General features: G+C 48.1%; 1 protein-coding gene across 4 annotated transcripts in view; it reads right to left on the reverse strand.

Moving 5' to 3' along the window:
- Positions 1-12,848, reverse strand: part of ELMO2 (engulfment and cell motility 2) — a 39,124-nt gene that overhangs the window by 12,724 nt on the left and 13,552 nt on the right. For 2 of the 4 annotated variants that reach the window (XM_007446922.1, XM_007446921.1), the window contains 5 exons: positions 9,936-10,117; positions 8,285-8,384; positions 7,028-7,179; positions 4,158-4,236; positions 939-989 (listed from right to left, as the gene is read on the reverse strand). In XM_007446922.1, coding sequence (XP_007446984.1) covers positions 939-989; positions 4,158-4,236; positions 7,028-7,179; positions 8,285-8,384; positions 9,936-10,117 — 564 coding nt within the window. Of the gene's footprint in view, positions 1-938; positions 990-2,956; positions 2,993-4,157; positions 4,237-7,027; positions 7,180-8,284; positions 8,385-9,935; positions 10,118-12,848 lie in introns of all 4 variants that reach the window. The other 2 variants (XM_007446923.1, XM_007446924.1) reach the window with 2 other exon arrangements.

The raw sequence follows: 12,848 nt of genomic DNA on the forward strand, positions 1-12,848 counted from the left end.
CCTACACTGTGGTCTCCCAGGTGCACCTGGCTTTGGACAACTGATAAAATGGCCTTTTAACCCAGCTCCTTGACTCTCCGTCCCGGCCCTCACCTCCCACCTCAGCTCCCTCCCCGCCCACATCCCCACTGCAGAACAGGGACTGAGACCTCCCTCCAGATGCCTCCCTCCCCCCACAACTCCCATTCTACCCTCCTCCCTCACACACCCCTCAGGAAACACGGATCTTGGAGTGTGATCTTTCTAAAACGCCAGCCTGCTTATTTCACGATCCTGATTAAAGCCTCTCAATTGCTTTTGGGAGAAAGCCCTAGGCCCTACTTGATCTGGTCGTTGCTACCTCTCCAGCCTGTCACAAATTCTCACCCCAAGGTCCACCGGACCACACACTCCTCCTAGGTGCCCCCTTCCCCATGCAGGAATTCCTTTTCTGACTGGTCATCTGGCTTATCCTCAGCCTTCCCTGAAGACCCGCCCCTAAGGCCTCCTGACACCTCTCCTTCGCGGCAGGACTGACAGCTCCTCCTCTGCAATCTCCCAGGCTGGGCATCCCTCCCAGTGCCCCGCACAACTCACGGTTATGACTGGTGTTAGTTGAGTGAATTCCTCTTCTGTGCCTATTTTAACACATTCCCTCTGGATAAAAGTTTGTGGAGTTGTGAGGCAACAAACAGTATATCTGGCTAAGTACCTCTTTAGAGGCTCTGCAATTCCTGGTGGGACAGCCTCCTAGAGACAACCCTGCTTACAGTGGATCAGAAACCATAAGCTTTCCAGCTTAGGAAGTGTTTAGTACCCATCGGTAAGGTCCCTCTGAGTGCGCATCCCACTCCACAGTGATTTCAATAATAATAATACAACTATAATAATGGTGATAGTTGCAGTTAATAGTAACAAAACAATAACAGTAACAAAATATAGCTTGTCTGGGAACTTACATTGAGGATTATGGACCGAAGGTGCTTCTGTGCGAATGCGTTGGCCATATCCTATTAACAAGAAGCGAACATAAGGTAAGGTGGCAGCCATGCAGCTGTGACAACTATCAAGAGGAAGGTGATGTCATAGTTCTGGGGCTTTTTCCCTTAATTTTTTTCCTTTCAAATGAAAAGTGGGCCAATGAAGAAAAATTCAGACCTTCAAATACGCATTTTATACTCTGAAAAATTCCCACACATTTTCTTTCATGAGTACGCATTAATGCAAACAGGGTTTCCTTTCCCAATGGTACAATCAACCGTGTCATCTTCAAAGAGGGACAAAGGCTGCTTCAGGACAAGACACTCGTGTTACAAGGATGCCAGGAGATGGACAACAAGCACAGGCCACAGAGCAGCACGATGGTCCCAAGCCACATGCACCACCCCAGGCCGGAACGACTGCCAAGGCTGGGAGGGACTCTAATGGAACACTGACTCCAAACCGAGCAAGAGGGCTTGGGCTCCAGCATCCTCTTCCACTGCCCCCCCACCCAGCACCACGCCAGCAGACGGAGCTGGGGTGGTATGCTCTGAAACAGTAGGTGGTCTATGATTCACTTCTGATCAGTTTAGAGAACAAGGTGTTGGGTGCTTTGGAGTGATTTTTCACAACAGGGTCACCTTTTTTATTTATTTGGTTCAGATTTTGACAGTAACACTTTATTTATTTAGCTCACTCAGGAAATAAAGTATCCTACGTTAAGTCAATCTTCCAGGGAATGAAGCTTTAAGGGTCCTCTCAGAACTGTTATTTTGACCATTCTTATGCTAATCTTCTAAAAATATATTCACTTCCTGTATTTCTGAAGAGACTACGATGATTATAATAATTTAACCACTGCCAAGGACTTGGCTTCATCAGGAAAAAAAAAAACAAAGAAACACATCAGTTATTATTCTGTGTTGTGACACTGTAATACCCTACGGGGCTTCTGAAATGTGGAACTATTTTCCCCTAAACAAAATGGTCCTAGATTACTATGCTTTTAATTTTTCTGACAGCTTTTCATAATTCTTCTGTCTCTTCCTTCCAATGTCAGCCACCACTTCTTACAATGTTAATTAGTATGACTTCACTTCCTAAACTGCTGCCTTAATTTAATTTCATAGATAATTCTAAATCAATGGGCCTGAGGGAGCTGTCACACCTCTCCTATGGGGCAATATCCGTGAGTGTTGTCATTTTTCTCAGAGCTGGAAGGCCTTTCTCTCTCGCTTCTAGATTTCTAGCCAAATTCCAATGGCTGACGCTGTCAGGAATATTAAGTTTTACTTTGCGTCCCCTGAGCACACACTGACTGGCAAAGGAGGAAGGTGGACTAGAAACTTCTCTGGTAGCTATGGGAGGCCAACTCACGATTAAATCTTGCTGTCCACAACTCACAAAGTGGGTAACTGACAGTGGTCTACTGCTGGAATATAAAGGCCAAAGGCTTCTCTGCGGTGCTGGGGGAAGCACTCATCCTTTTTCATATCCTCATAGAGCTGACCTCTTTGAGCTCCCTCTAACCCTCTAAGAAACCCTCCCTCTAAGAAACGAGTATCCAAATTCCCTTCTGTCAACTGTCTAAAGCTTTTCCAATTCCTAGGATCTAGAAAGCATCCGAAAGTGCATGGATTTACCTTTACTCCTGGCTACAGCAAGCTGGAATGTGATGCATCTGGCATCATCTAGGTGAAAGTGACCGGCTATTTCTGAATCTGATCTTGCTGGCTGAACCACAGACCCATGTGAAGGCAGGTTACAAAGGAGAGACGGGGCCACATTCCCCAAGGCAGGCGTCCCCTTAATCCTTTATGCGACTCTGATCCGTGGGACTTCGCTAAGTGTCCTGACAAATGAGATTTACAGCACACAACCTTTTCCTGAGTCTTGGAGCTCCCTGAACAACTAGATCAGATGATGAGATTCACCCAGCTGCAACCTCCCCACGTGGAAAAGAGCGGGGCCCTTTCCATATGGCAGTGCTACTTACAGTGACAGGGAGGTCTAGAGGATTAAGATGCTTGTCCTGCCGGCAGAAAGCAAAAAGCACAGAGAGAAGCAGATGGAAGAATGAGCTTTCAGCTTACATTCAAAACAGGACTAGGGAGGAAGAGATGAACAGAGCCAGCCATCCAAGAAAGACAAGGACAGACAGAACCACAGACGCTCCTGGTCCTCCCACCAGAATCTTCCGGGAACTTGGTACATAATCCCACAGGAATTACAACTTACTGAGCCCACGGTATTGACCGAGAATTACAAAGTCTTTCTTTTGTACATCACTTGGGCTTTGACCAGAGAAATCTAGAACAGTCGTGTTGGAAGGGCTCATAGCGATCTTTAATCTGGCCCTTGCATTGGGAAACAGAGACCCAGGGGGGTGAGAGCACTTGCCCAGCACTGGCAGGAAAAGTACTCAGCCTCGGGGCCCTGGCCTCCTAGGTCAGCCCTTGCTCCACTGCCCAGCTGATCCCTGGTTTCCTCACTTGTAAAATGTGGGTCTGGCTTTTTCTCATGACATCCTTATGAAGTGAATGGGGCAGATGTTGTTGCTCCCACGTTATAGGTGAGGAAACTGGGGATTAGAGAAGCAGAGCGATTTGCATCATGTCACACAGCTAATTGATAGGTAAGAAAAAAGTTTAGAACCTGGATCAGAGGATCTTTATACATGAAACTTCAAGCTAAGTCCCTCCACTCTTGCTTCCTTAAGCAAGGACTGCATTTGTTTCTGTCTCCTGGGACCCAGCAGGGAGGCCCAGCGGGTCTCCTCTCCCTGCTCCCTGATCCTCTAACCCAGGGGTAGTCGCAGTAAGGCCAAATGAGGCCTGTTGCCTGTTTGTGTCTAGAAGGTCTTATGGAAAGACAGCCACACCCACCTGTCTGCCTACTGTTTGAGGCTGCTTTGGCTACAGCGGCAAGGTTGAATAGTTGCCACGTAGACCACAAGGGCCACCAGGCAAAAAAATATTTACTCGTCCTTGAGGGGAAAAAGTTTGCAGGCCCCTGCCCTGACCTAGGACCCAGCTGGTTTCCCTCTTAGTTCTTCCCCGGGTCTTCCTTAGCAAAGCAACTCAGATGGGCTCTGGCTGCAGAGGGACAGGAGGAAGGACTCTTGGGAAAAATGACTGGGTGGATAAGTCTTCTCTTGGGAGAGCCCAGACGAAAAGCTTGAAAAGGCCACCACAGACCTGTCGCTTGTCCTCAGGAGCCTTCAGAAAAAGTGCGTTAATCAGTGCAATGGCGTAGGTCTGAATCTCCTGGTTGGAGCTGTGTCAACGGAGAAAGAAGGCAGAGAGAGGTTAGAAGACTAACCAGCAAGACGATCCTTAGAGATGGTTTAAAACAATCACTCGCACACTGTAATCAAATAATAATCAGAGGCTTAGCCTCAAAAGCTTAAAAGTGGGCAGACTCCCTGACCCAGCAATTCCACTAACAGGAATTTATCCAAAGATAGTCATCAGAGAGCTGTGCGTGAGTTACTGGCAAGGTGTTTCATCCAAGTACTATTAAAAAAAAGCAAGAACAGTAAATAATGCAAATGTCCACAGTAGCGACTCTGTTCATATATATTCAAATCCTAAGCAGTCATTAAAAATGCTGTTTTAGCATAAAGGTTCTTCGCCTGGGGTTAGGGATGGGCTTAGAGTGTCTGGGAACCCTAGAAATGGTGCAGCCATTATTCCTTGTAGCTGGCTGACTATGTGATATTTTTTTCCAGGGAGGTGAGAGTCCATAACTGTTACTGGATTTTCAAAGGCATATGGGGTGAAAAAAAAAAAAAAATTATATATATATATATACATTTTTTTTTTAAATGTTTGGCCAGGCCTCACTGCTTGCGGGATCTTAATTCCCCGACCAGGGATCGAACCCGCACCCTCGGCAGTGGAAGCATGGAGTCCTAACCACTAGACCGGCAGAGAATTCCTGCACAAGAAGATTTAGAACTACCCTTTCAGAAGGTTCTTTGACATGGGAAATGTTCAGTAACTATTAGTCCATTAAAAAAGTCAAGGCACGGGGCTTCCCTGGTGGCGCAGTGGTTGGGAGTCCGCCTGCTGATGCAGGGGACACGGGTTCGTGCCCCGGTCCGGGAGGATCCCGCGTGCCGCGGAGCGGCTGAGCCTGTGAGCCATGGCCGCTGAGCCTGCGCGTCCGGAGCCTGTGCTCCGCGATGGGAGAGGCCACAGTGGTGAGAGGCCCGAGTACCACAAAAGAAAAAAAAAAAAAAAAAAAAAAAAAAAAAAAAAAAAAAAAAAAAAAAAAAAAAAAAAAAAAAAAAAAAAAAAAAAGTCAAGGCACGCATAGCATGTACAGTAAGATTCCAACTTTCTTAAAAATATGCATAGAAAAAAAACCCAGCGGCACAGTCAATTTACTGTTAACAGTGGTTATGTCTGGAGGGGGGATAATGGGCAAATGATTTCCTTTTTGTACTTTTCTGTATTTTCAAAGTCTCTGACTATGAACTTATTTTATTTTAAACAAATAAAATAACTACAACGCTTCTCTGGAATCTTGTAATCCTGGCACTTGACAAGAGCTCTCCACCTGCCACGTCATAAGTGCATTCTGTGGCTCTTTCCAGAGGGGCTGCTGGGTGTCCTGGTTGGCCGGGGGCATCTTGGAGGTCTGGTGGAGGCCACTAATTGTCCCTCAGCCCAGCAGCAGAGGACATGACTTCTGGGGACAGCAATGGGCTGAAAGTGTTCATAGACTGACCCCTAAGAAATGCCACGCTCCTCTATCATCTCTAGGGAGGTAACTGGGTCATTCCCAATTCAGAAACAAAGAAATAGAGGTAACTCTGAGGTCAGAAAAATCAGAACTCTCCATCTGGAGTTTACAATGTCCCCCTGATTTCAATCAACCTTTTTGGCTTTTGGGCATGAAAACAGAGGCTGAAGAATTCCTTAGAGAAGTGACAAGGAGAAGTCAGAGCTGTAAATCTCCTTGTGCTTCCTTTTTACTTGGACTAGTGGGAAGGTACAGGCTGAGTGCATAGCTGAGTGAAGACAAGCCTGCTATAATCAACCAAGTCTGGGAGCTCTGGCTTCCCCTGGAACTGGCAGGGCATTCTGTCAATGTCCCATATGCTGGAAGGGAGCAAGGGTTAGGAAGGAATCAGCAGTGTCCCCAGCCTTGTTGTGGGAAGTCCAGTCCCCTTAAATTGTGTGGAATGGTTGAAAGGAAAGTATAAAGAATGGGGAGGAGACAAACAGTGCTCCAAAGGCTTTATCTGTCTTTGGCTTTTGTTTACTATCTGTTAAATGTTTTAGGATGTGATAAGCTTCTTAAAAAACAAACAAAAGCAAAAAACAAAAAACAAAAAAACCTCCTCAATGTATTGAATACCTGTCCTGTGCTGGCCCCTATGCTGGACCTCTTATCTTCTTTGATCCTCACAAGTCTGAGAGGTGGGGATGACTAACCTCAGTCTAGAGGTGAGGAAATTGAGGCCAGAAGAGATTAGGTAATTTGCTGAGGGCAGAGACCTAGTTTGCGGTAGATCCTGGACTGGAATTCACATCCTATACAATACTTCTTGCTACCCCCAACAGCATACTGTTAGTTGGGCAAGAGTTCATTCAACAAATGCTAATTGATCTCCTACTTAAATCAAAACAAGGGATACAAAAATGATTGGCCCCTGTTCCCAGAGAGCTCAAAGTTTAAAATGGGAGACAGATAATAAAAATACAGTATTTTATACAAATATGATTATCATAGGTACAAACAGAAGCTATTTGGCCCACAGAGGAGAAAGCACGTGATTCTGTCTGGTACCATATGGTGGTACAGGAAGATTGGGAAAAACTTCACGTTATCCTGAGAGGCAAGGAGAGTTACAGAGGACTTCAAGCGGGAGCGTGACATGACCAGGTCTGAATTACGGGAGGGATTCTGGCAGTAGTGGAAGAGGTGATGAGTGAATGAACAAGCAGATCAGCATCTCAGAGTACAAGCAAAGCAGTAGGATTGGAAGACTTAAACAGAGTAAGAGGGGAGAAGAGAACAGGCAGGGAAGGGAGGCTGGGGCAGGGTCTCTACTTACACCTGGAGGTGAGAGATGAGCTGTCCCACAGTGATTTCCTCTGCGATCTTCTGGTACAGACTCTGGCTGTTCAAGACCATGCTCTCCAGGATGGCCAGGGACCTCTGCAGGATTGACACGTCCACCATGGGCTGGCTCACGTACCCTGCGATCTAAAGCCAGAGAGGGCAAGTCAGTTAGGAAGCTCAGGGCCCGAGAGAGCTGAAGGCTTAGGTTTCAGACGCCCGCCGCCCCCAGACTCTCCTCTTAGGTGTGCTGCCCACATTTGGACAGTTGTCCCCAGGTGGACGATGGTATCTGCTATGTTGGCCAATGTGCCAGGGAGTCCCTAGGCATGGATAACTCAATTTCAAATTACAGCATCCACTCAACTATGTTTCGTTAAACCTAAGGGCTTAATCTTTTGTTTTCAAAATAAGGGTTCAGGCATGAAAAAGCCGAGTGTAAAAAGCAGAGGGTTTTACTGATGCTGGGATCTCATTTGCTCTCCATGTACTATACTCCAGACATACATTTTGTCCCTATACACACGCAGAACAGCAGACTTGGGGACATAGAAAGGACCTCAAATTCTTATAATCTAATCCCTTTTCTCGATCCCCATTATAACATCTTTGACACATGGTCATTTCACTTGTGCCTAAGTATCTCCAGCATTGGGAAGTTCTCAATGTCCCAAGCCAATGACAGGTGTAATTCTAGGTCAGCAGATATAGCATTCATTGGTTTTAGTTCAGTTTTCTGAGGTGACACTGCCCCTTCTTCTAGAAGAAAGGAGGATAAAACTAGAAGTATCTTCTCCCCCCCCACTGAGTTCATCTGACAATCAAACAGGCTACCTTGCAGATTTGTAAACAGAAGGCAGATTAATAAATAGAAGGCAAATGAAATGAACGGTTTTTTTTCTTTTTTTATCCAAAGAGGAGGCAGGGCTCAGGAAGCAGGTCAGAAGACTTAGGGATGGTACTGGCTGGCTGGCTGGCTGCACGCTATCCCGAGTCTCACTGACAATCCAGTTCCACTTTGGCCATAATCAGTTCCGGGAGCCCAGTTCCATCTTCTCAGTGCAGGCCCTGCGAGTGTAACAAAGTACACCTTCCAGGAGCCACAGGAAGGCCAGAGCCTGAGGATGAAAAACCTGGCCTCGGGGATAGAACGTCGACCCTCGCTGGAGCAGCTGTGTTGCCCGCACCTCCCCTCAAGCCTAGAGAACAACTGGCGACGGAGGGAGGAAAGATGGAATGTTGGAGGCCTCACCTGCTTAATGAAGGTGATTGAAACCATGTCCCAGGAGACAATGCCATGGTCCATGAGCTCTAAGAAGGCAGTCAGGGTGAATGCCAGCATCTCACTGTAGCTGAGACATGTGCAAAACATATACAAAACAATACAAAGATTCAGAACTGGGGAACACAGGTGTGAAGGCAGCCACAATAGGGACGGATTTCAACGTAAGCACCACCTGAGAAATCAGCGAACGCCACTGTGAGCCAGCGCCTGGCACACACCTAAGCTAGGTGTGGAGCAGATTCTCCCCTGGAATCACCGAAGGAAAGGCTTCTGGTTTTGGCCTTGTCAAACCCCAGCACTTGGTGGGGTACCCGAGGGAGCTTACGTCCCAGGTTCACTTTTAGGCTGGGAGGCGGCAGAGCACAGGAGAAAGAGGATGAACTCTGGCCATGGGTTCCACTTTGGTTCAACTACTTACTAACCGTGCAAATTTTCTCTCTTCAAACTTCTATTTCTTTCTCTGTGAAACTGAGTTGCTCTCACAGCGTTAACCTCACGGCGTTGTGGTGGGGGCAGGGTGACAGTGCATGCGAAACCCTACCACAGAGCTGACAGAGAATGAGGGCTGAAATGTTTTCTCCCCTGTCTCTGCTCTGTATACACGTCAACCTTTATACATCTGTACAGCGCTCTGTAATTTACAAACTAGATTTCCATTTGCAAAGCATGTTCTGACCCATTCTCATCCACAGTAGGAGGTGGATGGCAAGGGAGGTATCACCTCAATTTTAAAGAGGAGACGAAGGCCAGTCCAACCCTGCACTCCCAGGAGACTGCGGAACGTCCGGGTCAGTGCTGACGGCAGCCAAAGGCTTCGAGATTTCCGTGCAGCCGGAGAATCCAAGACTTAAAACAAATACTCAAGACTAGCTGCTCGGTTTGGCTAAAAATTTCAGTAGCTGATCCATCAACTCAAAGGTTTCTGACTCCCTCTCTGCCAGCTTAGGTTCTGTGGGCTTAGAAGACAAACTAAACATCTGTTTACTCACTGCTGATAATAGCATGGCAGTTTCCCGCCATGTTCACCTTGGCACTGGAGTACCACAAAGCCACTTGCAGTGCATCGCAAAGTTCTGGACGCCCCCCTGCCCCCCGTGAAAATGGGTGACAGGGAGACAGCGGATGGGTGGGGATACGCTCTGGTAAACACAGAGGAGGGCCAGTGCGTGTCTCTGTATAAGGAGCCTGTGTGTGGAGTGGGGAGGTGACTGGAGAGGGAGGGACGCAGGGGTGTGGTTAAGAACAGACACACAGACACCTGTTCTACTTGCCAATGGACAGTCTGCTAACTGGCCATCAGGCCAGTCATTTTCCGTAAATGATTGCAGCCGTGAGCTGATCTCTCTCTTCTTGACTTCTAGAGCCCCGACTTTCACGTCACTCAGCATAGTACTGTTTTGTACCGTCACTGAATTTGTGAGAGCCCAACTAGACTACAAGATTCAGGACCACAATAGTGAATTATACCCCTCTGTGTGGACCCTGGTGCTGGGCGCGCTGCTCTGTATGCAGAAGGAGCTCAATAAGCTCATTTGACTCAATGTAAATGAGCATAGGATGCCCTGCGGAGTGTCGTAAATCTCTGAGAGCTCCCAAACGAGACCTCAGCAACACTCACTGGGATAAGAGCTTGGTTCCGCTTTCCACAAGCCGCGTCAGCACAACAATGCCATCCATGTTGATGAACTCGGTGGCGAAGGTCACGTCCGCAGAGAGCTTGGCCAGCTCCTTCATGGCGTCCAGCCGGGTCTCCATGTTGGATGACTGGGTCCTCTCCATCAGCTGGCGTGCGGCCCGGGACTGCGGGACCAGGGACAAGACACATGCCATCTGCTCCCTGTGGCAGGTTACTGCTCTGTGAATAGCTCACAGGGGCCCTTCTGTGGACTCCCAAGCCCGAGACAGAAGTATCTTTTCACACCGCTTCAGATTTGCTAAATAAATGTTTATTGGATCAATCAGGGAATCACCAGTATGACGAGACCGGTCTGCAGTTATGTGTATCCTTTCTGTACCACTCTGGTCTATGGAATAAAAAAATTCCCACCGAGGGAATACAAGAGAGATCTGGGAGATGACAATCCGCTAACTATGGCAAGTCACAAAGAAACAGATATTAGTTCAATATCAGAGAGTTTTTCTTTTTTTTTAAATTGAAGTATAGTTGATTTACAATGTTTTGTTAGTTTCCGGTGTGCAGCAGTGTTACACACATATATGCGTGTCTGTGTGTGTGTGTCTGTGTGTGTGTTTGTGTGTGTGTGTATATTTTCTTCTTCATATTCTTTTCCATCACAGTTTATTACAGGATTATTGAATATAGTTCCCTGTGCTATACAGTAGGACCTTGTTGTTTGCCTATTTTATACATGGTAGTGTGTATCTGCTAATCCCACACTCCTAATTTATCCCTCCCCCACCCCCTTTTCCCTTTGGTACCCATAAGAGTTTTCTATTGATATTAACTAAAGCCGTCAGACAGTGGAAGAGGTTGTCTCTTGAATACTGGGCTCTTGGTCACTGGAAGCAATCAAGGAAAACTGGACAGGCACCTGTACAAAGTGCTATGGAAGGGGTTCCTACAGTGGGTGGAGAATGAAATCTGATGACCTCTAAGGACCCTTTCAATCTGAAACTGTGATAAGCCTGACGCCTTTTTTTCACTTTCCCTCAGAGTCCGTATCATTGTTCCTCAAAGTGCTAGCCCTGGGGAAACTAAGAATACCAAGGGGCTGGAAGCAGCTAATTTCAAAACGGCTTTTCGAGAATGACGGCCGGTGACAGAGCCTCCCCCGAGCACGTGAACCTTTCCCATGGGAGCACCCGCATCCTTCCTGGGACTGCGGCTGCCGCCCCTCCTCTCATGCTCACTGGTCTTTCCTGTTGCTGAACTTACTCACTCTATAGTCCGTTCCTCACAGCTTACCGTTCCATCATTCTCTATCTCTCGTGTGTTACTTTAATATTCTCGGTTGGAATGGAAGAATCTGGACAGCACAAGCGCCCCGGGGGGTCTCCGTTTTTCTTCCAGTGCTAAGCAAGCGACGGAGCCCAGGTACTGCTGCTGCAGAGGGGTCGGGCCTACCCACGTCTCTCCCCTTTAACGGCACGCTGCTCGCGAGGACACAGAAACCCTCCCTCGCCTCCATGGTGAGGGACGTGTGCGCTGCGAGAAAAGGTCATGGGACGGAACGATCTGAGGAGCGCTGGTCTGCAACACACTGAGAGCCTTCCGGCTCCAAACGTCAGTTCTCCCGGGACAGCATTTCCGGGCCACCTCCTGCGCCTCCTCTTCTGGAAAGTCAGCTACGCTGCGCGCGAGGCCCGTAAAATGCTTCGGCACTTCGGTAAAAGCACGCAGCTCCCAGGCCATCACGTTAAATTAGCCGAGCTTGGGGAGGAGAAATGAAGTCCTTAGGACGAGAAGAGCTGAGGAGGAGGGCAGGAGCAGGCAGTGCCAAGAACACTGGCCTGGGGTCGCCCAGACCTGGGTCTGAGAGGCAGCTGCGCCGCGTTCTGAGCTGTCGACAACTGGCAGGTTATTTAGTCTCTCTGAGTCTCAGTTTCCTGGTCTGAAAAATGGGGCTATCAAGAGTACTCATCTCATGAGGTTTGTTGAGATTAAGTGATACCATATATGGAAAGTATTCTGCAAAATCCAGGCGTTCAGCCAATGTAGCTGCTATTACTCCACACCTCCCTTCCTTTCAGATGGACCAGCCTCTCACCTCACCAAGAGAACAGGGGCCAGCACGCCCTCCGTTTTCCAGCAGCCCTTCTACAAACCTACCTACACTACCCCCATATCACTGGTCCTGCTCCAGGCCAAGCCGTCAGGGCAAATCCCTCCCCTGGGCTGTGGGCAGCAAGGTCCTGCCCCCGTCACTCACCCCCGCTTTCCCGCACTGGCAACCTTCCTCTCTTGCATCTTAACGTATTTTCAAGGACACGTAAAAAACTGCAACAGAAGTTAACAACCATGAAGGGCCAGAGGAGGTGGACAGCTGGGTAGGTGAGGGACAGGAGTGGGAGAAGACCTTTCACTGTATCTTTGTCAAACTCTTTTGACTTTAACACACGTGAATGTTCCACCTCTTTTTTTTTTTTTTTTTTTTTTTTTTTTTTTTTTTTGCGGTACGCGGGCCTCTCACTGCTGTGGCCTCTCCCGTTGCAGAGCACAGGCTCTGGAAGCGCAGGCTCAGTGGTCATGGCTCACGGGCCCAGCCGCTCCGCGGCATGTGGGATCTTCCCGGACCGGGGCAAGAACCCATGTCCCCTGCATCGGCAGGCGGTCTCTCAATCACTGCGCCACCAGGGAAGCCCTCCATCTCTTTTTAAAAGGCGTATCTTTTCAACTCCGTATCCCCGAGCTAGTACCTTCTCTATCTACTTCCTTTTAAACCAAGCTTCCCGATAATGTGGCGAACACAAGGTCCTCACTTTGTCACCTCTTAAACTCAACCCACTGCGATCTGGCTGCCACCCAGCTGCCCCAGCAACCGGCTGACCTCCCAGGTCAACGGACCGCTCT

Source organism: Lipotes vexillifer, unplaced genomic scaffold (genome assembly GCF_000442215.2).
Source record: "Lipotes vexillifer unplaced genomic scaffold, Lipotes_vexillifer_v1.1 scaffold565, whole genome shotgun sequence".
In the NCBI taxonomy this organism is placed as follows: domain Eukaryota; kingdom Metazoa; phylum Chordata; class Mammalia; order Artiodactyla; family Lipotidae; genus Lipotes; species Lipotes vexillifer.